The 27,487-nt window shown below is 37.5% G+C and overlaps 1 protein-coding gene across 1 annotated transcript in view; it reads right to left on the bottom strand.

The window, feature by feature from the left end:
• The window catches only part of grm8b (glutamate receptor, metabotropic 8b), a 137,895-nt gene that overhangs the window by 20,788 nt on the left and 89,620 nt on the right, over positions 1 to 27,487 (bottom strand). Inside the window, exons 4-7 of the mRNA XM_026202733.1 lie at positions 26,458 to 26,593; positions 24,706 to 24,860; positions 24,481 to 24,618; positions 7,797 to 7,997 (exon numbers count right to left, since the gene is read on the bottom strand). Coding sequence (XP_026058518.1) covers positions 7,797 to 7,997; positions 24,481 to 24,618; positions 24,706 to 24,860; positions 26,458 to 26,593 — 630 coding nt within the window. The remainder of the gene's footprint in view (positions 1 to 7,796; positions 7,998 to 24,480; positions 24,619 to 24,705; positions 24,861 to 26,457; positions 26,594 to 27,487) is intronic.

Genomic DNA, 27,487 nt, shown 5'->3' on the forward strand with positions numbered 1-27,487 from the left:
GTTCAGCAAACATTCAGTGCAAGTTTATATTAACTCTTAAGAAAGGATATTTTTCCAAAACCAGACAATGAAGTTATGAAAAGAGTCAATTAACCATCAGCGCCATTTTACAACGCAATGTATAGCTTATACTAAACCTCTGTATCTTTTAGTTACTTGTCCACTACTTGCATTGCCTTAGTCATGGACGAGTGTCCAGATGCAATCACTGATCAAAGTCTTGATGGTTTCAAGGTTTGGCCTTGCGATCACGTTCTTCTGGGTTGGAAAAGTGATAGCTCTAACAATGGTTTGACTCGATGGTGATTGGACGTTTCTTCCCAGGTGGAAATTGAAAAGACAAAAGTGTGGAGCTCAAGAGACATCAGCTGAAATCCTTGGTTAATGGAAAGACAAGTTCTAGATCAGCATCCCCGTCCTCTTAGTACCACAGACTGAGCTGTGTCGATGCCTGCCAGGCGCTGCAACCAGAAGATGGGAAGGTGATAAGAAACGAGTGAAGAGACTAAAAAGAAAGGCAGGTCACTGAAGTGATGCCTTTTAAAGGTCCCATGACATTGATTATTTCCTTTTCTTTAAATGCTTTTTAATGTTTCCTTAGGTGTACTTATATTGTTAGTATGATTTTTACATTTAAAATTTAGAAATGAAAAGCATTTTTAGATCCTGACATTAGCCCCCTGGCTTGAATGCTCTGTTTGAGGGGCGTGTCTGCTGTGAGACTCCGAGTAAACCACAACTGTTGTGATTGGCTGATATCTTTGCATTCGAAATGCGTTTTACATGTGGAACCCCATATATATAAATAACAGATTTGTTTCATGCTACTAAGAGAAACAACGCGAAGTTGATCGTTTAGTCACTGGCTTGATTCACTGATGCATAAACAGTATTAAATGATTTAGAAAGAAAGTCTGTGTGAACTTGAATGATTAGCTACCCATCAGAAATCACTGATCACAGATCAGGCATTAATGAACACTGTTACTCACTGTTTGTGTCGGTGCTGTCGAATCCATATCATAAAAGTATGTTCTCTCTACATACTGTACGTTTAGGTCGTAAAGTTTATCTGATCTGGCTGAGGTGTCCTGGCCTGGAGATCGTCAGAGTCTGGTGTTGAGTCCAAATGTTACAACAAACACACACACACACGTTTGTTTTTGTGAAAAGTGAAAAGTGGGTTCATCCCATAGGCGTAATGGTTTTTATACTGTAGAAACTGTATATTCTATCGCTCTTCACCAACCCTACACCTAACCCTAACCCTCAAAGGAAACTTTGTGCATTTTTACTTTCTCAAAAAAACTCATTCTGTATGATTTATAAGTTTTTTGAAAAATGGGGACATGGGTTATGTCCTCATAAGTTACCCTCTCCTTGTAATACCTGTGTCATACCCATGTCATTATACAGAGTTGTGTCCTGATATGTCACAAAAACAAGAGCACACACACAGACAAACACACACACACACACACACACACACTGTGTAAACACACAAAAGTGCAATGCAAAAAGGAGCTGCTGGTGCAGCAGGAGGAGAGTGCAATCAAACTTGGGCTTGGACCAAGAAATTGAACCAAGCGCAGAAACCAATTTCCAGACCACTGGCCTTCTAGTGACCTGATACTGTAGAATCACATCTGTCCTCTTATAACTCAATCTCTTGACATCAGATCTAGTTTCATACAGCTGCTGCTTATAATGCAAGACAACCGACAAGGCAAATAGACAGAACACACAAGCCTGAAAACTCTATATCTAATGCAAACTTACATGCGGGTTAATCATTTCAATTCTATACACACCATAAAAACATGTCTGCTCTGTGTTCAGGCCAAAGATTATATTCTTGATCTCATGCCAGAGTTTGACAGCAGAGTCAGACGAATGAAGGAAGTCCATGCCTTGTCAAAAGGTTAATTCTTCAATTAATTCAGCTGTCTGATGTGAAGTGTTGATGCCCTTTTCCAACACTGAGATAAAACATTACATTTTAAAGAAACACTGTAGATACCTACGATCCACTGTTTATTGAACTCATCTCCCTGAATTGATTTTTCCGCTCTTTATAAAGACAATTAGCTGCCGACATGCTCACAGCAGACAATCGCAATGTCCTTTCCCTGTCCTCCATTTATTCAACCATTATCCAGCTACTTAATAATCTGTTTTCACTTAGCTGCTGAGAAAATCGATAATAGAGATGAAAACACAATGAAATCTTTCCAGGTCAGCTTCATAATCAGTCACTTGCTATTAAGACGCTCTGACTAGCTCGAGAGAGTTCTTCTGCTTCCTAAATGCTGAATGCTATCTTACTGTATTTTCGTTAATTATATACCTTTACATCAGCATGTATTTGAAAAATAATAAAAAGCTATAAAAAAAAAAACATGGAAAAGCAAATAATGGAAAAAACAAACAAACATTGGAAGTAAAATAATAATAATAATTAAAAAGATATGAACAACAAAACAAAAAAGCATGAAATAAGAAATTATTATATAAAATTATATTATGAAGGTAACTTTTTAATATATATTGAAGTTTATTTCACATAATTGGCAAATATATTTTCTCCAATTTTTAAAGAATAATAAAAAATAATATTATTATACTTGTTTATATGGAGTATGGTGAAGACACACCACACGTACAGCATGATAACTCTGGGACATTCGGTGTGATCGTGACAGACATGTTCATTCTGTAGCTCTGCTCTAACACACATATCTAAAAATAAGCATATGTATGAAGCCACTGAAGTGCATCTGATTGCAGTTGACTTGGCAATTGCCTGCTGGCTACAGTGGCTGTCATAGCTCAGGGATAAAGGTTATGGGGTTGAAGCTCGACTCTGTTGCTTTTATCATTGACTTGATTAGAAATCATACTCAGGGAAAAAAACATCCCTTACTGCCTCGATCAAGTGGTCCAGGCAAGAAAAAACACAAGAAAAATGTCAGATGTGCATCACATGATCCTGAACACGCATGATGGCTCATATATGCACAAATACACTCACGCATGCGAGACGAACACACACAGCGTTTTGAATTTTAATGAATGCAAAACACAAAAGCAGCATTTGAAATGTGTTTTATCAAACAAATTAAACATTACACATTGCATTACATTTGACTCATGAGTCCGCCTGAATGTAAACATCAACAGTTTAGCGTCACATGACTGAGCACAGCCGAACTAGCATGCGCTAGCGGTCATGTCCATCCTGACGCAGTTATTTGTGCAGAGGCATAAAACCCTTCAAGACACGGTTTTACATTCATTACGCTGAGGAACAAACTGGCCATGTTTCACCCTAGAAGTCATCAAATCTTTCCTGCTAGTTTTTTCAGTCACAGTCTTCAGTGTTTTAATGTTGGCTGCCAATGTAATATAGTAATTTAGCACAGTTATTTTATTTATTTTTTTTAAATAATGCATTAAATATAAACTCCCACAAGCCTCCTATACCTTTAAATTATCTAATAATTGCTTAGCAAATATCGACAGGATTAATTTGATGAATTAATCAGAATGTGATATAATAATATCGTTATTTGCAGGAGTATTGTCATTAAGTAAAACTAAAACCATAAAAAAACATCTTTATTACTTGAAATAAAAGTAATATTAATAAATAAACAAAAATATATTTTATTTCAGCTATTTGCCAAGGCAACATTTAGTTATTAAATATTCACTTTAATACTAAAATAACTGAAATGAAAACCAAAATGAAAATGATATATAATAAAATATTAATACAAATTCCTAAAATAACTAAAATGAAAACAGAAATAAAAATTATATATAATTAAATATTAATACAAATGATTAAAACTATTAAAAAAAACATAATTCAGAATATCAAACCTGGTTGAAATACTAAAATAAAAATAAAACCTACACAAAGCATTAAAAAAAAGACAAACGCACAACAAAATTAAATGAAAGATAAAATGCAAAAGTACAATTCAAAATATTAACGAAGGAAGGTAGAGCCTATGGTTAAGGTTAGGATGAAACTTTTCTTTAGGGTTACTTCCATGCAATTATGCCAAATGAATTGTTTTTGTAATAGTAAGTACATGTAACGTGTAACAAGGACACCTTAAAATGAAGTTTTACAAAAGAAAGAAAGACAGTAGGTCAGATATTGCTATATGTACAGGTCCTTCTCAAAAATTATCATATTGTGATAAGGTTCATTATTTTCCATAATGTAATGATAAAAATTAAACTTTCATATATTTTAGATTCATTGCACACCAACTGAAATATTTCAGGTCTTTTATTGTTTTAATACAGATGATTTTGGCATACAGCTCATGAAAACCCAAAATGCCTGTCTCAAAAAATTAGCATATTTCATCCGACCAATAAAAGAAAAGTGTTTTTAATACAAGAAAAGTCAACCTTCAAATAATTATGTTCAGTTATGCACTCAATACTTGGTTGGGAATCCTTTTGCAGAAATGACTGCTTCAATGCGGCGTGCCATGGAGGCAATCAGCCTGTGGCACTGCTGAGGTGTTATGGAGGCCCAGGATGCTTCGATAGCGGCCTTAAGCTCATCCAGAGTGTTGGGTCTTGTGTCTCTCAACTTTCTCTTCACAATATCCCACAGATTCTCTATGGGGTTCAGGTCAGGAGAGTTGGCAGGCCAATTGAGCACAGTAATACCATGGTCAGTAAACCATTTACCAGTGGTTTTGGCACTGTGAGCAGGTGCCAGGTCGTGCTGAAAAATGAAATCTTCATCTCCATAAAGCTTTTCAGCAGATGGAAGCATGAAGTGCTCCAAATTCTCCTGACAGCTAGCTGCATTGACCCTGCCCTTGATAAAACACAGTGGACCAACACCAGCAGCTGACATGGCACTGACTGTGGGTACTTGACACTGGACTTTAGGTATTTTGGCTTCCTCCAGACTCCGGCACCTTGATTTCCGAATCACATGCAAAAATTTTCCAAAAGTCCAGTGCTGCTTCTCTGTAGCCCAGGTCAGGCGCTTCTGCCGCTGTTTCTGGTTCAAAAGTGGCTTGACCTGGGGAATGCGGCACCTGTAGCCCATTTCCTGCACACGCCTCCACAATCTTCCTCAGGGTCCGGACACCTCTTCTCGTTGTGCAGCGTTTTTTGCCACACTTTTTCCTTCCCACAGACTTCCCACTGAAGTGCCTTGCTACAGCACTCTGGGAACAGCCTATTCGCTCAGAAATTTCTTTCTGTGTCTTACCCTCTTGCTTGAGGGTGCCAATGATGGATTGTAATTTCTGGGGGTGCACTCTTGTCATAAATTAATCTATTACTTTTCCTACATAATTTTTAACAAAAAATAATGGTAAAATATATATTTGGGAGTCAACGTAGGCGTCCCGTATACGGTACGGGGTGACAATTAACAGGTTAAAATATATCCAGTTATTTTGAAATGGCATCTAAAAAGTTTGTGAAATGTCTGGGTGTTTTAATTCAAAGACTTTACAGCTTCATTAAATGTACAAATGAATTCCCTTCCAAAAGCAACTGTGAAACTGGTCAAACCAAGCTATTTACTCATTTTTAGTCACTGAAATTTACATGAAGCAGAATAGAGCATTATGCATAAATGTTTGACCAAATGACTCAACCACATCAAAAGAAGCAAAAAAAATCTAAAGTAGGAATCATTAAACACTTGCAGCGAAATGAACTGAGGAAATGTATTCTTTCATGCCTGGAATAAGCCAAGCATTCAGTTCTAAGGACACTTTTCACAATCCAATCAAATAACAATGATTGGATAAAATTGCTTTTCACACAGAAATGTGTCATATTACAGACATAAAATGAGTTGTGAATGCTGTTAAACTTTGCATTATGCACATACATCATATAACAACATTGGCACAGATGCTTTAAAATGTTCAAGGAGCAAGACTTTAAGAGAAAGCAGAGGAAGTGGGCACGTCACTATTTGCATTACTGCAGAAATCCCTCTGATCTACATAAAAGAAAAAGGCTAAAAAGAAGTTAAACAGAAGGGAAAAGCTGAATTCACTTAAACTGTGAGAGACGTGGTTCGGGAGAAGATCACTCAAAAATGATTTAGCAAGAAAAGGGAACACTGTGCTAAGGAATTTTTGATCCACTACATGAAGTAACAAACGGTAGCAGCATAAATCGTCTTCAAAAAGAGACGTGTGTGAGTGTGTGTAGATGAGCCGAGGTGAGGAGTTCATTTCAGCAAGGCAGGAAGTAGTAGAATGCAGAACTGAGGAAGAGGAGCGCAGAGAGATCGTAGGGAAGTCAATCTCAAGGAACTGAATGATTCTGGTTCATTTAGTCATTTCGAGAGAAGAGAATTAACACTACATGGAAAACTGTCAAATCAGCAGAATAGAAACTGTAGTATTAAAATAACTGTACTTTATACTGGTATGAAAACAAACTAAATTACTCCTAGATTCTCCATTTTTTTATTATTTTATTTATTTGTTTTGGCAGATAAAGACATTCACCAAGAACAGTTGGAAACAAATATCATAAAGATAATCAAGAGGACCAGAACTAAACGTACAGTACTAATGTACCGGGACGATTTTGCGCAAACTATTTCCCAGCACCATTCAAAGGATTTTATTCGCACCGACCGTGTGTACTAGGACGCGACGTAAGCCATTTGTGCGCGGCGTTCAACAACGTTAACAAAGAAGAATAAAATTAACAACAGGAGGATGGAGGACGCAGTGATCAGAGCTGTGTTTTTGTTGTGTCTCGTGGGTTTCAGAATAATGGACATGGAATGTTGACGTATACGTAAAGTGATTGAAAGAACAGAAAGGAGGATTAAGAATCTCCAACGACCACTGGCAGTGCTACATTTGCTACAAGTGCCTGGATTTCAGCATCTGTATATTTATCGCTGTTCATACTTGAAATAAGTTGACACAATTCTTTACAGTATGTTACATGGTGTTTTAAATCATGGCAGGTGAGGGCGTTTCCGAACACGTCTGGCCAATCAGTGTCTACTTACATCACGGTTAGTACCAGTTGTGCTGGTACCAGTTCCACAATTAGTTCTGGTACTATGAAAAGGTTCCTGAGGTGCGAAAGGCACTAACTACAGTTTTTAATTTTTTATTTGTACTCCTTATCCTAAACATAAATGGTTAAGAACTGATTGCAATTAAATATCTTCTTAAATAAATGAACTTTTTTAATATACAATGATGCCTGTGCAGTTTTAATGTAGAATTTTTGTTTATGATGAACATATGTGGCTCTTAAAATATGAAATGTAAAGTTTTAATTTATTATTTTGTATTTTATTTTGATATGCCTTAACCTTTTTAAGAAGCAATAAAAATGGTTAATTAAAGTAAATGAAAATAAAATAAAGGCATTGTAAAAAAAAAAAAAAAAATATGTATACACAACAACGGTATTTTCAAAAATTGTTTAAACTTTTTTAGTTAACATTTCTTCATGATTTATTATTCTTTATTTTACATTTAATATAAAATGTTTAAGTAATAATAAAAATGCTAAATACATTAAAATCAAAACAAAAAGTACAATTGTTATGATTAAGAACTTGTTCAAATTGAAACATTTCTGAATACACAACAGGAGTGGTTCGATTTTACAGCACAAACATTTCTGATTATGAACAAAGGTGGCTGTTAAAAATTATGCACATTAATTAAACAATCGGGGTTGAGGTTCAAGTGTGCTTTTCAACAATCCAATTAAACCGAGTAGCAGAATAATGTATTAAAATAGAGGACGTTTCTCACCATTAAAGCTGACGTTTCTGATGTATCCCAGCAGCTCCTTGCCATCTATGTTGCTCATGCGTGGACAAAGTCCTGGATATCCCGAGCAGAGGTCCCGATGCATGCGGTGCAGCGCGTGGGCCATGGCATACACCGCATCCATCACAAACTGCACCTTTCCCTCTTGCTCATAAGTGGAGTCCCTGCCAACTTTCTCCAACCCTGCAAAAAAAAAAAAAGAACAAAGAAGACATGAGTCCAATGCAAAATAAAAATAAAATCTGGCACATAAGAGTTTAGAGATCCTGAATTTAATTTATTTCCCTAAAAATGCCCAAGTGACAGGCTTGGTGCAAGTCCTTGGCTGACTCTGGATGGAGGCATTCATTTATATGCAAGTTTAATTTATTTGCAAAGCTTTTCAAAGGATTTCTAATGCAATTTCCATTTTCCAAAGCATGCCAAACTCATACACACAATGCCTCAAAGCCTAATGATGAATTCATGCCGTGTTCTGTGATAATTAGTTTATTAGCGCCGACTGGAGTGACCTTTCCACTGAGGTTAGCTAGAGAAAATGACAAAAACAACACCAACAACAATACGAGTGTGAATCTACTGCAAATACTACTGTATAACTTGCCTACAAACCTCGAGTTTGAACAGGGTCAGTTTTTTCATCTTTTCTTCGCTTTAACTCAAAGTTATCAGTATCACCCGCATGCATAAACTGAAATCTGACCCTGAATTGTGGAGTGTTGATACCTCCATTTATGTTAAATCCTTCGCAAAGCAACAAAAGAGATCTTTAAAAATGGTCAGTAGTGGAGAGCAAATTAAGAGGTCCAGTCGGAGCGCTCAGTCGTTGAACTTGTCAGGCTGGAATTTATAGGGACTCATTTACAGAGAATGAAATACAATACGTCTCGGAAGTGGACCGAAGTCTACAACTCAGCTGAATGGGAAGCTTTTATCTCACCAGAGGGAGCACTTACTCGTCTTGTTGGTTTAATGAATCACCCAAGTTCAGCCACATTAAAGTGATCTTAGACACAGTATCTTTGGAAAATGCCACAAACTGAACCACTTAATCTCAAGCAAACACTGGACTATGAACTTGAAATAAGGCTCTAGGTTGCAAAAGAAGGCAACTTTTGCTGCCAAACATAGCTATGTGATCCCTGGGGATTTAAGGTGGTCCTGGGCTTGAAATTCATGACTGAAAACATTTTGTAACATGATTTTGATGTGCCATTTACATGGTAATGCAATGTCTGATTTTAAAATGGGTTTTAAAGGATGAATTTTGAGATTTTATGTTTTCAAGTGATATATAACTTCTGATGATTTCTAAAATGTGATAGAGAAAAGGGCAAGGAGGAAGTCTTTTTTTTAAACAAAGGTCAAAACTCCATTTGTAATGTAGATTTTTGAGGGTGCACTCTTGTCATAAATTAATCGATTACTTTTCCTACATAATATTTAACATAATATTTATATTTCATAATATTGAAAAAATATTGGTAAAATATATATTTGGGAGTCTTAGATCTTTCCAATGATATATAGTTTGTCAAGATTAGATTAGATTTGATTGTAATATAGTATAGTCAACGTAGGCGCCCCATATTCGGGACGGGGTGACAGTTAACAGGTTAACCACGTTAAAACCATACAGTAATGTGACCCTACTTTCAAACAGTCAAATAAACAAGTCATTAATATTTAGCAAATTATGTTTTGGACACAGTATTGACAGGTTACTTTGTCTATTTTTTCTCCATCAACGAAAATATTTCCAAAGCCACAGCATAACTCTTGCAAGTATCTGAAAAACACAAAGTAGTGACGCTCCTGAATTACTCCTTTTTTTCTTTCTTTCTTTTTTTTTTTTTTTTTACAAATTGGTTGGATGAATGATTCAGTGACTCATTCATAATGAAAGGCTTGTATTCACTCCTGAATGAATCTGTGTTTTTTTTGTGAACTAATCAGTTGAGTAAATGATTCAATGATACACTTACAACATTCACATGTTTTGTTTCTGAAGGAATCTGTTTTTGAACACTGATACATAATAGGGATGTAACAATTGCAGGAATAAATGGAGAAAAACAGTGTTCGGCCTCACATCTCTCCTATACACATTCCACCGTTTACCACCTGTGACCAGGGTTGCCAGGTTTCACAACAAAACCCACCCAATTGCTACTCAAAACTAGCCCAATCACGTTTTGAGAGGGGTTCCCCAGTAAAGATCACATTCCTTGTGGTAAAATACATGTTTTTTGCCAGGGATCCTCCATTAAAATTTGCATTGCAGGGGATAAATATCACGTTATTGGGGTCACTTCAACTCATGTACCTTGGTTTTGGCAACACTGCCAGTGACTGTCAAGGGATTGTGCTCACACTCTATTCGTTTCACTTACCTATTTTATGAGCAGCTTAGTAGCCTACTCATGGCAAGTAATGCTAAAGTGAAGTAGTTTTGCTTTTCTGTAGTTTTTCAATGGCTCTCGGTCATACCAACGGCATTACCAGAGCAGTCGAAGCATGCATTTATTGCATGGACAGAGCAAAAATGTAAGTGTCTAAAGCATACTGTTAGACTCTGTTCCATGTTTGTGTGTGTTTTGCTCCCCTTGTGTTACCATACCCATATTTGGTCTTTCCTGTTCCTGTCCCCATTGTGTTATTTCATTCCAGATGTTCCCCATTTGTTTTCATTAGACCTTTCCTCCACTTCTCCCCAACATGACGTCATCACCGAATTGCGTAAAAAAACGTTAATATCAAAAATGTAAAAAAAATGGTGTTTAAGACCATTTTTTTACATTTTAAAAATGATATACATATCTTGAGTGATTTATGTACCCATTAATCGACAGTGGTGGTTAACCTGCAACATGGCCTTTAAAGTTTGTGGCATATAATCTTTAAAATATGTCCAAGAGTTTTACACACCATCTGTTATTGTGTCTGTTCCACTGTAAAACTAAAGTTGACTATGTATTTTTTAAAACCAATACAATTTCAAAAGTGTCCTCTTGGAAGGCAGAGTGGCCAATCTTGATGCATACAGTTAGGCCAAGCCATTCTGTGCATAAAACACAGTCCAAACACACATTAGTATCATAATCAGTCCCGGATCTGAAAGCTGAGAATGTCTGGAGGCATGAGAGGGAAGGATCTTTTGTCTAAATGAGTGATGAGTGGCAATGTAGAGGACACAAAGCCCAATCATTAAAACCAGCATCTTAATTAAACTTCATTTACGGGGCCTAATTCAATTTGCCCCGGATGAGACCAACACATATCGCCATTTCGTGGCAGCCGAACACAGCTCCGACGTGGTTAGATGGGAAAATTAGATAAATGACAAATTAATTACTGAGATTTTCTTTCATCAAGAGATTAATGTAAAAAAAAGGCAGGAACCACATCAGAGGCCATTTTTGCTTCTGACAGCCTCGAATACATTTCCATTAATGGAGTGACATTACATCTGCAGTTGTTCTTCATGTTTTAAAGTGTCACGGTAGAGACGTAATGTCAGAAATTGACTTACAGTACATATGCTGGGCTCATTTTGTGACTGCGTGATATCCCAAAATGCAATGTGCTTACCTTGACTTCGCATTTGGATGAATTAACATCAATAAATAACCAGAAGTTTCCATGATTATTTGGTCTGTCTGCCAGAAGGTCAAATGTTTTTACACAAAATTGGAATAAAAATACAATATATATATATTAATCTAGATTAAAATGGATCATTCAAATTGCCGTAGCCGGGGTCAGCGGGGCCTCAGTGAAGGTTGTACCAGTGGGCCCTGTTTGAAATTGTTTAATTTGTATGTTTGTTTATTTTTATTTATTTGTGCTATTTACACAATGTTTAAGTTTTTTCAAGTTTAGAGAAATTTAAGAAATAACTGACAGTTTTTTCGAGCATAATTTCCAAGGTGGATATTTTGTATTTGTTGGCACAAGAGCAAAAATAAGCAAATTCAATGTTCAAGTGTTTTGAGACGCCTTTTCTCTGCTTGAGCCCTGAACACCAGAACACCGCGAGCACTGAATTGGGCTCTTTCACATCTTTTTGTTTGTTCAAACTGCGATTTGTATTTGTTCGTTCAGGTGCAGGAGGGACTTCGAGGAGAACATCGCAGAAGAGAGCTCGGTTCAGTGACGCTGTCCGTGATATGCGGCTCTCGGTCTCTCTCTGCACCGAACACAGCGCCACGAGTAACCAGCTACTCCGTTCAGCTTTTACATGTCTTGTGTTTGGATGCTTTAATGTTTAAATCGACACGCGGTAAGTCTTAAAAACGCGTGAAAAGGATAAGCTTTCGTGACGATGCGCAGTAGACGATGCGTCAACTGTCCTGAGCATCTTTTTAGGCTCTTTTTAGGCTGGCCTCATCCAGTCGATTATATAAAATATCAAGGTGAAAGTCATCATAGCTTGCTTAGTATAGACCCAGCTCCCAACCCAACTTTAAGAATAAATTAATGGCGATATATTTTTTTATCGCCCGATAAGAGTCTCGCGTTAACTCAGCATGTTAACGCTGATAACGGCCCACAACTAATATATAATACGTATGTATATTAGGGGTGCTCCGATCACGATCGGCCGATCGTCATGCGCATCTCGTCAGTAAAGCCGGTTTTCTAATCAGCGATTAATTCCATCAGGTGCGTGATTTCACATAGAGCAGCTGTTACTACACAGAGCCGTTGTTAACTGAGAAGATGGGCCAATAAACGCTGAAAATTAACGTGATTTGCGCATCTTCTCTATTAACAACGGCTCTGTGTAGTAACAGCTGCTCTATGTGAAATCACGCACCTGATGGAATTAATCGCTGATTAGAAAACCGGCTTTACTGACGAGATGCGCATGACGATCGGCCGATCGTGATCGGAGCACCCCTAATATACATACGTATTAGAGTAATTTCTGAAGCATCATGTGACACTAAAAGCTCTAATGGCTTCTGAAAATATATATGATATCTGAACTAAATAGGAAGCTTCTCAAAATGTCCTCTTTGCTCATTTCTATCAATCCTCAGCCGCAGAAGTGATAGAAAGAGGGGAAAATGTAATTATAGACAACACGGCTTGAGTACAACTGACAAAGACATTATGAAGAAGTAACTCAACTGCACAGGGACCATAGCATGACAGAAATCACCTAATTTACAATCCAATTGACTTCTAGAGTTTTTGGGAATCCTGTCAGTGTCAATCTCTGGAACATTTCACAGTAATGAGGAAGTGGAACTAAAGCTTCTTATAGCTGGAGCACTTCCATTCATTACATTCTCGTTTTCCTTATTAAAAATGACAATTTGAAGTGAACATCAACAAATGGGCATGGGTTTTATGAGCTGCTACTTATGTTGTTGTCTCAGCGGCAGAATAAATGCAGTTTCTATTGCAGTAGAGTCAGATGCATGATTCATTTTCCCACATATGTACCTTTTTTACTCTCCAATTAAAAAGGAATGTAAGTCAGGCCACACATTTGCATAGGATTGTTATATTGCCCTGCTTTTTGACAGGATCGAAAAGGTATGAGGGGAGGTTTGAAAAGTAGCATGCTATATCTTGGAGTTTTAATAAAATCTAAGTGTGAAGACATTCATTGAAGACGGCTGTGATGGTTACCTGACTAGATTAAATCATCAGAACTATCTCTATACAAATGGCACTTATAATTTGCAGCAGCAACATTTTAATGATCATGTATTCATTTGAAGTTTTAAAGCGAGGGTAGCTGACATCCCAAGCTGTGATATAGCCTTCAATTGCATCTGAAAACCCTATGGCAATTTTTATAAACTAGCTAGTGACAGAATTTCTGCACAGGCACAAGAAAAATTGTGATAATCTTAAACATTAATCATTAAAATGAGAGCCTTTTGTGATATGATTGCATTGCATAATGGGAACTTTATGTATTTACCCGTCATTTTGCGAGTTCTTTTCCACAGTTTCTTAATTGTAGACACAGCCCTCTGGATTAACTGTACTTGCTTGTGCCTTGCCCAAGGGCATGATGGGATGTGGAAGTCTTGATTCAAACCTAAATCACTGGTATTACCACTAAAACTCAATTATTTAAACTTACTACCACACAACTTTTAAATAAATCATGTTTCAGGAGAATTGAGTCTCTCGCTTCTCAGATGTTTCTTCTGAGGAAAACACCTATAGAGGCAATCTCAAACTGAAAACATCCGAGACAAAGGTAATACAGTTTTTAAACATAACTGAGAACCCAATCTCAAATATTTTTCATGTAATTCTTCCAAAGGCAAAATAATCGGATCTATGCTGTAAACATTCATTTTATAGCTTGTACTCTTCTCTCATTTTCTTTCTCCTCTGGAATTTTAGGAGAAACATCCGGGACAAAGGTGATACTCCAATCAAACAAACCATTTGAAACTGTGCTTCTTCTACACAGCTTTTAAATCTAATAGTTTCTCTTGGCAACCTCTCATGACAACTCTGTAATCTCACCTACGTATTGTCCTCTAGAGATCTCAACCTCTCAAACTGTGCTCGAGTTTGACAAGATACCAAAGTCTGCAATTAAAAGTCAGAGAACTCAACATGAACTCAAACATTTCTAATCTAATTCTTCCCAGGCCAAATGATCTAAGCTATGCTAATAAAAAATGGGATGCCTCATTTGTTTCTCCTAGATAATAATGGAGAGTAAGTGGAAACGTCTTCTCAAGAGCCCATTCAAAAGAGATCTCGGCCAATCCAAGCACAGTTAGAGACATTTGTAAGACAGCAATCAGTATCAGTTCAAACATTTTTCATCAAATTATCTCAGATGTATCTAAATTCATTGTATTCTCTTACTATGTTGTCTCATTTGTATCTTTAACTCTCTTAATAAATTTTGAGAAACATCTGAGACACTCAGGTGAAACATGAGAATGCCAACTTAATTAAATTGAATTAAAATCACACCAGATGGCTCAGTTGTTTCTCCTAGACACCGATGAGATTAAATGAAGAGCAAATGGAGATTCTGCTCAAGTCTTCTGCTTCTCAGATGTTTCTTCTGAGAAAAACACCCTGTAATCTGAGATCTCCATGAACTGTGCTCCAAGACACCAAAGACTGTGACTGTATCAAATATCAAAGTTCTCTATATAAACTTTGAGCTACAGTATGCCTTCCACATTCATTTTACAATCTATTCTCCAAATTCTCCAGTTATAAAAGAGCAACCTCCGAGCAATATAGTAAGGGCTTTATCATATATATGACACACAATCTTTATTACAAGTCTACATAAATCTATGTATCTGCCTTATGTTAAACAGATTATAAATTATTACATTTTAATCCAGCTACAAAGAAAAACACTAATAACACAGTAAAGGATGTTTTTTTGTACTTGCATACTGAAACTTGTCTGACAAAATAATGAAAGCCTGCATGCGCTTCAGAAGTATGTGGGGCGTGGATTAGCATAAACGGTTTATAGTCAAGGTAACATGCTCTCAAGAGCGGTTCAAAAAGATTCTCTCCATATATGGATGTCTTCCACAGGTTACATCATTCAGAATCAAAAGTACTTGATTTGACAGCACACTTCAACAATACGGTTCACATTCCTCTCACTGTACTGTGAGCAAAAAAGAACGGAATGAGGAGTTAGCTGTTCAATTCCGCCGTGACTCACAGGAGACATTTGGCAAAAAGCATGCAATTTTGATACTTCCAAGAAAACACAGACAAAGGTGTACTTTATGAAATGTCTTCAAGTGCCCACCACTTAACAGGCATCTTTGGCTTGCTTTCATTCTTCTCGCGGACACACATTTTGCTCGCGCATAAAAGGCTCGGAGCTATTAGAGTTGAGGCAAGTGCCGTGCACCATGAGTGGAGCTCAGACCCGACACAGACGCTTTGCGTTTAGATGCTTTTTCATAGTGAAAGGCTGTGATGCAGGTGCACAAGAGGGCTGAAAATACGCTATTACACATTCTGCCTATGCCAGGCGCTCTCATGTGAATCCCAAACATTTCAGGGAATTTACTTGAGAGTGGTTTTCTCTCAGCGTGAGACGAGAATATTAATGGGACATTCCTTTTAAGCAGGGCATTCTCATGTCCCCACTTATATTAATGCACTGCATATATATTCAAAAATAATTTGTAGTTTGTAATAATATTTCAGCCATAGTGAGTATAAGAGACTTCTTTCGAAAATATAAAAAGATATTATCAACCCCAAACTTTTTACCTTTTTTTTTATCTATCTACCTATGTCTGCCCATCCGTCTTTGCGTCTATCTATAAGCTATCAACAAAATTTTCCAAAAAAATAATACATCTATGAATTATCCTATTTAAATAAATTAATATTTATAAATATATTAAATATGAATACTAACATAATCCATATAATGAATTTTCTTCTCTCGCGAGACATGAACTGATAAACATTTGATCTGGCCATGACACAACAAGGCTATTGAGATACAGAAGGGTATTGTAACCTGGATCTCCACGTGGCCGCGTTTTCGGAAAGTCACAGCGTCCACTCACGGCGAGAGCACACAGGTAATTCAAAGCCATTATCGAAAGTGTTCTCTCCAATGAATTGTCTGACAATGATCATGGTGTCCTCTTATCCTCGCTCGAGTGGAAGTTTGCACTAAACACTAATTATCACACAGTGGTTCTTAACTCAGCGAAGCATTCGCGACGCACGAACACACACGCACAATAAATGCTCGCGAGTGAACCTAAATGACAGTGCGAGCAAATTACACAGTATTCCAAACAGGAGAACAATGTTAGTATCAAGGACACCCACCTCGTTCCCAGCTATCAGACAAGTCGAAACATCAGACGCAGTCTTTTTCACCCGTGGAGGTCTTGCATTAGCATTCGGCCAGAAAGATTGTGACTTTGACTGACCTCTGAATCCATTTTCAGAACTTTCCTTCGCGCAGGTTTCCCACTTCACCCGAAACGAACATACTGTGAATGTTTTGTTGACACTCCTATATAATCACTCCTACCTCAGCACATAAGTTAGTTGTAAAAAGTGGCCCATTTCGTGGCAGGGGTTTCGGTGAAGGGATGTGAGTGCTATTAACTTTGAGTTCTGGCTCTGCATATGTAAGCATGCGCCTACTCAGGGCTCTGTTAGGGTCCGTTCAGCTTATCGCCTCGGGCTACTTGTACCACTGCTGCGTTATTAGCATCAGAGCACCTGAAAAAGTGAAGGATGTGGGTGTACCTGCTCCTACAATACAAACTCTTTGCACTTACATGCCCTCTGGAGTCTCGCCTGCCATTTACAATAAAGCAACAGCTGCACCAAGTCTGCAGATAGAGCAGCTATCTACAAAAAAGCATTTGTGAAGTTCATAAGACTTTACTGAACTCTGGATGTGAGTGCTAGCAAAATTCTATTGTGGAATAGGATCCATTAAAGGAAAACTTTAGTGTACAGGCTTTGTATTTCATGTGACGTGCTGTTCCTAAAAGCATTAGTTTATTTTTTATTCACTGTAGTCTGTGAAAACTGACAGCATGGCACAGTTGCTGTTCGGTCATAGATGCCATTGTTAAGTTAATTTTCATTTGCAAAATCCTGTCATTTCAATAGGAATCCACATCAGGCAGATTTGATTCTTGTCTGATGTTGACAACAGACGATTACAACTTATTGTCAAAGGGTGAAATTTGTAGGCTTCAAGCAAAGAATCTTGAATATTTCCGAAAATACAACTTAAATTTTCAGTTACTTAGAATATTTCTTAAAATATCCCAAGTCGTTCTTATGTAGGAATCCTATGTCAGAAATATCCAATCCAGGAAAAGTCAACATGAATTGATATTCGCAAGTCAGGGAAAAAAGAAAATGAACAGAAAATGTTGAAATGTGGAACAATATTTCATGTTATTCATCTTGAACTGATAGGATTTTAAAAAGTGGGTGTTCTTTACCAAAATGTAAAGCTAACTGTGAAAGATTACTCTTATTATCCTTAAGCATGATTGGATTTGATTCATCTCAGTGAACAATCCGAGTCTTTAAATTTTTGAATTAATCAAAAAAGATTTATTCAGTTACTCTTTCTGCAAGATTCATCTTCAGTTTTGTCTCTTCGTGTCTTATGTGTCTTAGGATTCAGTGAATCATTCACTCAATTCGTTATTAAACACAAAGTTGGTCACAACCAAAACAAGTAGTATAAATGAAAATTATGAGATTCTAGAAAGTTTAAGCATCATAAAGCGTTGTTGATACATGACAGTAAAGTATATATATTGAAAACTGGAATCCTAAAGACGTTTATTAGATGTTTGTACACTGCAGAGGCTTTGAATCGATCTTAAACAGACATACGTGTAATTTCAATTAAATTACTGTAATTTAAACGAATTAAGTTTGATTAATCATTTAGTATTTTTTAAGTCAACAGTGTCTAAAACAACATTGACATTTTTCTAAATATCTCTTTTGTGTTTATGACATGAGAATGAGTAAATAATGATTGATGAATGTTGGTCGATTCCATGTCGATGGGGTTGATTCCATGTAGATTTGAATAAAAAAATTAGCTAAAAAATTATGTTACTTTAAAAAGGCAAATCCCATACAACTGGTGGGTACACAGGAATTCTAGCTAGAAACATTCACACACAATTTATTCCACACACATCACGTAAGAAGCAAATGTAATGGAATACAAAATCAAACTCCATTAGCTTCCCTGCCAGGTCTGATGCAACATGTAGGACACATTAGATGTAACCCACAACCACAGACATCAATACACAGAGACATGCCTGCCTTAGAGACACGCTGCAACATGTGAAAGCAAATCGTGTCATATCAGCACTTTCTCAGGGTTAACCTTATATTCACGGAGCTCTCTTTGCTCTTTACACACGCAGGTGAATGCTGTCCGCACGTGTTGCAGAGTCAGCTGTTCGATTACTGCGCAGACCAGCTCTGATAAAAGCTGCCTCGCCGGCTCCACCAAACCTCAATCTCTGGTTGATCATAAAATCAATTCAGACCACCGCTGCCTGCCTCAATCCCACAGATAAGTCTTACACACACGGTCCGCTTTCAAACTCAATTCCATACTAGTCCAAATACGCCTTCTTCAGCAGGCAAGCTGAGTCCAGAGATTTGGCTCATTCGCTGTCCTCTAGCAAACCCTTCGCAGCACATTTTGTAAATCCAGTTTCATTTGCCTGACATCTTTCCGTGGGATTTAGCCTGAAGTACTTGTCTTTTGAACAGTAAGAATAAACGAAAGATCACTCTCTTCTTGACTTGTTCTGTCTGGGAGACGCTGTAGTCAGCAAAATGTACTTCTCAGGACAAAGAAATGTTTCGATATATAATGCTAATTTTAATCTTTATAATGCTAATTTTACCCATGTCAATGGATTTGTCTATAATTTAAGCAGACTGTTATTATTTCTAACATCTAGGGTGTCTTGAGTGTTTTTTAGGTTGATGTTGTCCAGTTGCTAGGGTGTTATGAGTTTTCTTGTTGCAATGCAGTTTCTTAGGTGTTGGGTGGTTTTGCAGCATGTTGCTAAGTTATTTGGATTTGTTAGTTGAGTTTGTTGGTATGTGGTTGCTAAGGATTTCTTAGTATATTGGTGTGAGGATGTGGTGCCCATCCGTGACTCAGGATGTTGTTCAAACTTCTGCTGCACCACAGAGTGCCACACATATAATTTCCCATTAAATTACATTATATTTGTCCCAAATCATTGTTAATGTGCATACTGACTCTTCTTAGGCTATAAGAATCTTTGCATTTTTATATTTTTAGCAAAATATTTGTCTTTCTGTAGCTTTATTAAAGTCAGTATGCCTCATAGAGGTATATATCACCCTTTCTTCAAACACAACTTCAACTTTGCTGATTTATTAGCAACAACACAGTGCTGTACTTATAGTCCTTCCATGCTAGGCTACACTTTTTAAAACATCGCTATGCATTTGCTAGAGTGTAGCTAGGAGACTATTACAGATGTTATTCTGGTCCTGAGCTTTGGCTCAATGATTTAACCTTTAGGCAATTACAACTCAAATGCAATCAGACTATATCTAACAGCCATCTTCCCTTCAAACATCATATTTAAATGTTGTCCTGAGAATGTTTCTCTATGTACCGCATTTGCAACTAGCATCAAAAAGAAAACAGTTTGTCCACTTTGATTTATTCTTCCAGTACAGTCTATTTTCTTTCTGAACTGACTACATGGAGAGTTTATGAAGTTGAAATCAGGATTTAGTTTAAGTGAATGCCGTGACAGAGATCCCCTAAAGTGAACAGGAAAGCATCACTGCTCTACTAAATATAACACTATGGCGTTGAGTGCTCGGATTCACAATTGCTTGTCTATGAGTCTGCCTGGGAGATGTGCTGAAACAGAATGAGTGGTGCATCACTATCATGTGACTCAAATTAGTATAGAAAAAGACTCAGAATTAGACTCAATAATAATTAATGCAAAGACACAATACACACATGCATATCCAAATTCACATGCATGAAACCCAATTCACATGCACAAAATATATATATATATATATATATATATATAAAAATTGACTTCATGAGAACTCAGTGTATGAATAACATCTTGGTTACGAATGTAACCCTTGTTCCCTGAAGAAGAGAATGGAGAATTGGGATCCCTATGGAAATAGCACTACTGCTGACCCCATCCCAACTGGGGTGAAGATGGGAATGGGCTTAGGCAGAGGTGACCACCACTCCTGCTCCATACAGTGGGAGATCAGATAACACTGGGAAAGCATACCCAAGTGGGGTAACGTAACGGAAGCCACATCTTTCATATAGGAGGTATTATGTGGAGTTTACACATAGTGTACACATACACTTGGGAATAGCACTGCACAGGGCAGTACTAGATATGGAATATCCATGTGGTAGACTCAGCCAGCCTGGGGTGAGATCAATACACATCAGAGATGGCAGGAAAATCTCTGCTAGGGAAAGACACGGGCTCATCGTGAGGGAAGCTGTACCATGGAAGAATATGCATGTGGGATCAACCAAAGGGGGAATCACTACACACGGGCACCTAGTTCAGCACAAGGGCTGGCCTTGGGCATACAACACAAGTGCTGGACCTGGTGTCTTGCACGCCGCCACACCTGACCACTGATGGTGCGGGAGGAACTTCAACAGGGTTCACCAAAAGGGAAACTGAACTGTACTTGGTACTATAGCCTCCACTATCCAGTGGCCAAGTCTTTTGCTGAATTGGGTTTCATGCATGTGAATTAGGATACGCATGTGTGCATCACGTCTTTTGCATGGATTTTTACTGAGTCTAATCTGCTTCCATAAATTGGCAATTTTGACTCACTCTCAGTCAAAAAACAAAAACAACAAAAAGGGTGGTTTCTGTGGAGTTGCTATGGTGTTCTGGGTTGTCGCTTACAGCCCAAGTAAAGAGGCTCAAACAAACCCTTCTGTGTGGTTGATAAGGAATTTCTGGGTGGTTGCTGTGTTAGAGTGTTCTGTGTTGTTGCTTACTAGCAAAGGTCAAGATCATCAAACAACATTCCTGTGTGGTTGCTAGGGTGCTTGTAGATGGTTGCTAGGGTGTTCTGTGTTGTTGCTTACTAGCAAAGGTCAAGATCTTCAAACAACATTCCTGTGTGGTTGCTAGGGTGCTTGTAGATGGTTGCTAGGGTGTTCTGTGTTGTTGCTTACTAGCCAAGGTCAAGATCTTCAAACAACATTCCTGTGTGGTTGCTAGGGTGTTACTAGATGGTTGTTAGTGTGTTCTGGGTTGTCGCTAACTAGCCTAATGCAATAGCCTCAAACAACATTTATATGTGGTTGCTAGGGTGTTCTGAGTTGTTGCTTACTAGCCATATTCAACAGCATCAAAAACATTTATATATGGTTGCTAAGGTGTTCTGGTTGGTTTCTAAGGAGTTGCTATGTGGCTTCTAGTGTGTCTAGGGTAGTTGCTTACTAGGCAAAATAAAGAGCCTTCACCAACATTTTTTATTTGTTGCTAGGATGCTCTGGCCAGTTTATAAGGAGTTGCTATGTGGTTGCTAGGGTGTTCTGGGTTGTCACTTACTAGCCAAAGTCAAGAGCCTCAAACAACATTTCTATGTGGTTACTAGGGTGTTCTGGGTGGTTGCTAGGGAGTTGCTAGATGATTGTTAGGGTCTTCTGGGTTGTTGCTTAGTAGCCAAAGTCAAGAGCCTCAAACAACATTTCTATGCGGTTGCTAGGGTGTTCCAAATTATTGCTATGTGGTTGCTAGGATGTTCTTGGTGGTTGCTAAGGAGTTGCTAGGGTGCTCTGGGTTGTTGCGTACTGGTCCAAAAGAGCACACACTTGAGCCTCTTGACATTCATAAAAAAGTGAAGCATTATTAATGCCAAAAAATGTCCAGTATGAGTCAGATACTGATGGATAAAAAGTTCCTTCCTATTTTATTTCACTGAATATCTCGTTCCTCTCGTAAAAATTACATGTGATAGTTAAATCCACTGCTAATGCCACTTCATGTTGTTTTGTAGTATTTGAATACTTAGAAACAAATGTAATGGTGTATTTGCGTCCTTATGTGTGTGTCTTGGGGCATCTTCATTGCTTCTATTCAAATCTACATTTCCTCGGCCCCAGCGTTGTGTGGCCCCTGACAGCTGGGATCTCTCACTGTCTGTTTTTGTTATGTGACAAAAAGAGCATATTTTTGTAATAGCTTAATAGCTCTCCCTCTTCGTACTTCTTTAAGGAATAGATGATGGTAATCAGCATTTCTGCCAGCGCACTGTTGACAGAGGCACCCATCTGCAGTGAAGCGTAGTCTGAGCATCTCCTTACAGATTATTCAGAAAGAGACAGCAAGAGAGCAAGAGAGACAGCCTTGTGCCACATCCACAGCTATGTAATTATTCTCATTATGTCAAATCATCATGCCAGAACAATAAATGTGCTTTCATAAAAGGACCCCAAATGTCCATCTGCTCTATTTAGGTGTACACAAGAGGTACATACAGGAAAGAGGCATGAATTAAGTGACAAGAAAAAACAATCGCCATGGTAATCCTGCTTCAATTGAGATAAACTGAAGAATTTGTGTTTTTTTACTACTTTAAAAAAGAGACCAATTATGTCCCTTTTTACAATTATGTAATATAAGTCTCAGGTGTCCCCAGAATGTGTCTGTGAAATGTCAGCTAAAAATACCCAACAAATCACATTATATAATTTTGAAATTGCCTGTTTGGAGCTTAAGCTGTTTTTGTGCATGTATCTTTAAATGCAAACAAGCTGTTGCTTCCCTTTTTCCAGAATAGGGCTGAGCCTATATGGTTTTCTGGGTGCACACATCTGAAGCATACACAAAGAAAGCAGCTTAGAAAGGCTTAATAAAAAAATAAAAAAACATTTTATGGTTTGTTCTTTTTCATGTTCTTTTTAAATGTTCGCTTTAACGTGAGTAAATTAAGCTACTGTTGTAGCCTACAGTAGATTTAGCTATGTCTTTAATAATAACACGTCTCTATTAATAATAATAATTATGCCTAGACGGTTGCTTGTTTTTTACTTGTTTTGTTGTAAAGAGATTAACTGATTAATATATCATTTTTTATATTCCTAGACTTATTGCAGTTTTTTTATACAGTTATATTGTAAAACTAAAATACCTTTTTTTAGTTTGCGGTGTTAGATTTTTGGCTGAATTTGAAGTTCTTTTTCGCTTAAGAAAATAAATAATATTACTGTCAAATTCATGTCAGATAATAAAAATACTGTAATAAATACAGTAGTTCACCATGTATTTGTTCATGTTTTATTAAGGGATAAGTCTGAAGCACACCATAAAATAATTCTAGCAATTTACACAGGGCTAGTAGTATATACAGCTGTATATACAGATACACACCCAGGTATCGGATCAGTACTCGGTATCGGCCGATACCCTGAGCCCAGGTATCGGAATCGGTATCGGGAAGAGAAAAAGGGTATCGGAACATCTCTAATGTAAACTATATGCATTTTAACATGATTGTGACTTGCAAAAAGCTGGTTCCAGTTCCAAAACAACTTCTAAATGTTCAAAATGCATCACATTATTGAAGCAAAATAGGTTGCCTTCTTGTTGACTTATGTTGGAGTACAAATGATAGGAAAACAAACTAAAGTGTGATTTTCAACAGTCGCTTTGTCACGTCCATTGTAGATAGACTTTAGCTGTTGAGGAACGGCGCAACAACTAGTGTTGTTGCATCTGGTGTAGACACGGTGTGAGCTTCTGCTTAAACAACCCAGCTAGTCTTTGAGTAAATCAATCAGAGTTTGGAAGGACTGTCAGATTATAAAAATGGAAAGATTTTGACCTCCTATGTGTGTCTGTGTGTGTGCTCATGTAAGTATGCGTAGATGTCAGTAAGATTCTTCTGTTATTTAAGGATTTACCAGTTCTTGTCTAAACTGAATCGCCTGATGTCCCCATTGATCTTCTCAACCACAATAAACACTGAATCCTCAAAGAGGTCCAATCCAATGTCAGCATGATGGACTGCTTTGCCTCCCAGGCAGAGCAGAACTCTTTCAGTAACAGTGTAATTTATAAACCAGGTTGAGAGACAGTAATGCAAAACCTTCTCATACCAGTGCATTTCTTGGGGCTGCCGGGACGCTTGCCGTGCATCCCTAACTTGCATCCGAAGTTCTCCTCCCAGAACTCTGCAAACCAAACGTTCCGTCGATTGTTGGACAAGGAGCGGCTTTTGAAGTATCTGTCAAAGGCTGGAAAAAAGTATGAAAGCATTGGAATTGGATTGGAATTGCAAAATAAATTTTCAATCACAATTTATATATTAGAGGAAACTTTACCTTCTATGGATGCTCTTTTTGGAAGGATGGTAATAGCACCTTCCGCCACACTTTCCTGCTGGACGACAGGAGATATTTTAGAGCCCCAGCTGTCCGATCCCACCCACAGGAAGTGACCGGTTTGGTTGTTACGCTTGGCAGCGTCCAAGACACGTCTGAAAGATGAGCAAACAAAATAGGAATGTGTATAAATCCCAAGTACCTAAAAGTGTCCTTCAAGCAGACCTGTTTGTTCTGATTTTCTGAGGTCAACAGTGTTCTGCTAGAACACTTAGAATTGGAAATTGGTCTGAAGTCATCAGTATAATAGGCAAGCATCCAAAGGACATCATGTAATAGGCTTAGAAGGGCAACGGCTCTCTGGAATATGGGGACATGATTTGATCCTGTGCTACAGGTACAAGAAATTCCATGCCAAAAATGACTGAAAAGTCTATTATGTTAAAATTAGTTCTCCAGGCACTAGACAGCACATTATAGGAAATAGCTGACTTCACCTGTTCTGGAGGTTTTCTCCTTAGAGCAATACTTACACCTTGACTGCATCATCTTCAGTTTAACTCTGTGAAAGTCCCAGTTAAATACTATCTGTGGTTTGTCCAACATTGGTAGCTTTTTAGCAGATTTGACTTGAAGACCCTATGAAGTAAAAACTTCTTATGGGTTTTAGCGGATTTCCAATGCATTTATTAACTTCTAAACCCCCTAAATTCAAGTCTACTTCTAAAAGTTTCCACATATTTTATATATTCTTTCCCAAATAAAAGTACACTACTGTTAAAACGTTTGGGGATGGTTTAAAAAAATATACATATTTTATAAAGTTACCAAGGCAGTATTTATTTGATAAAGTAAAACAGTATTATTATGAAATAATACTACAAATGTAATTTATAATTTACATTTATGTAATTATGTGACAAAGCAGAATTTTCATGATCAATGATCCTTGAGAAATCACTTACTGACATTTTGAGTGGTAGTTTATATTACAGTACAACCAAACAAATACCCTGTAGAATGAGAACGTCCCACCACCTGCCACTGACTAGCAAGGCAAGTAACAAATCATGGTTAATACTTGTGAGGTAACTAAAGCCTGTTGGCTATTTAAAAAAGGAAAAAATATCAACTCAAAAATTTGAGTAAGAACATTTGGCCACACTTAAATTTAAGGTCCAGTTCTCACCATTAACTAATTATTAACAGCAAGTTTGCCTCAAAAAACTCATAATTACAACTTATTAATAGTTATTAAGGCAGTTGTTATGTTTAAGGATTAAGGATGTATAGAATATGTTCATGCAGAATATGCGCATACTAATTAACACCCAATATGCATGCTAATAAGCAACTAGTTAATTGTAATTTTTAATTGTAGTAACTGTGCCAAGTGTTACCAAACAGTCTTCTTATTAATTATATCCATATTAGATACCAATAACAGGAGCAAACAAAATGTATAAATTGCTCATTTATGCATTTAGCAGACGCTTTTATCTAAAGCTACATACAATACATTCAGGCTAACATTTTTTACCTAATATGTGTTCCCTGGGAATCAAACCCACAACCTTTTGCGCTGCTAACGCAATGCTCTACCACTGAGCCACAGAAACGTTAAAGCCCTTCATAAAACCCTTCTTAGGCCTATTCTTTTTTCAGCATATTACCAGGACAGATTAACATTATTAGTTATGAAATATACAGCCGTGAATAGGAGGAAGGAAAGACATCTTTTGATAAAGACACCTGATATCATCTTCATTTGCAAACATGACGATGGCTCGAGCGTTGGGTGTCTCCAGTAGCCGCAGGACGATCTTGTCGAATTCTCCCAGTCTAGGTTCTCTGGGGATCTTCAGAGATTGAGCAATACACACACCGCCTGAGAGAAAGAAGACCAGGAAGTGACAGGAGAGAGAGAAAATGATAGAGAATGAGAGGAGGAAGAATGAATGATGCAGAGAGGGAGGAAAGGAAAACAGATTGGATAAGAGAAAGATAAACGAAGAGATGGGATGAAAGGGAAGGAAAAGGAATGGACAATGGGATGAGACGACGTGAAATGAAAGAAAGGAAGAGAAAAGGGAAGGGAAGGGAAGGGAAAGGAAAGTTGGAGAAAAATTGGGGAAAAATGAGAAAATGGAAAGGAAGGAATGAGAAAGAGAAAGGAAGTTAATTGGATAAAATAAATGAAATGAAAGGATGAAAGGAAAGACAAAGTTAAAATGGAGAATTCAAAAGGATAACAATAAGATAAGAGGAAATAAAATGGAAGGAGGGAAGGAGTGAAAGGAAAAGGAAAAGAAATAAATTCGATAAGAGGAAATGAAAGGGAAAAGATAAGAGGAATTAGATAAGATGAGAAAAAAGCACAGGAAGGAATGGGACGAAATAAAAAAGAAAAGGTGACAATTGAGGCAAAGGAAAGATGAACAGGGAAAAAAGGATGACAAAAAAGAAGATAATAGGATATTGTGAATGAAATTGAGTATGATAGCAAAAGAGAGTGACAGAGAGAAAGAGAAAGACAGGACATGACAAGGTCAGAAAGCACAGAAGAAAGGATGAAAACACCGGGGCGGCAAAGGAAACTTATTCCATTATAATACGGACAGGGACACACATAGATTAGATAGAGAGGGACCAGAAAACAACAAACAGATTCAGTGTTTTTCTCAGCAGAGTGAGGAAAGCGTGTTTAGATTCAAATGATATCTGATAGTGTCACCTTGCCCAAGGTGCCTGTGGGAACTGGAGGTGATGTCAAACACGTCCC

The sequence above is a fragment of the Carassius auratus genome, chromosome 25 (genome assembly GCF_003368295.1).
Source record: "Carassius auratus strain Wakin chromosome 25, ASM336829v1, whole genome shotgun sequence".
NCBI lineage: Eukaryota > Metazoa > Chordata > Actinopteri > Cypriniformes > Cyprinidae > Carassius > Carassius auratus.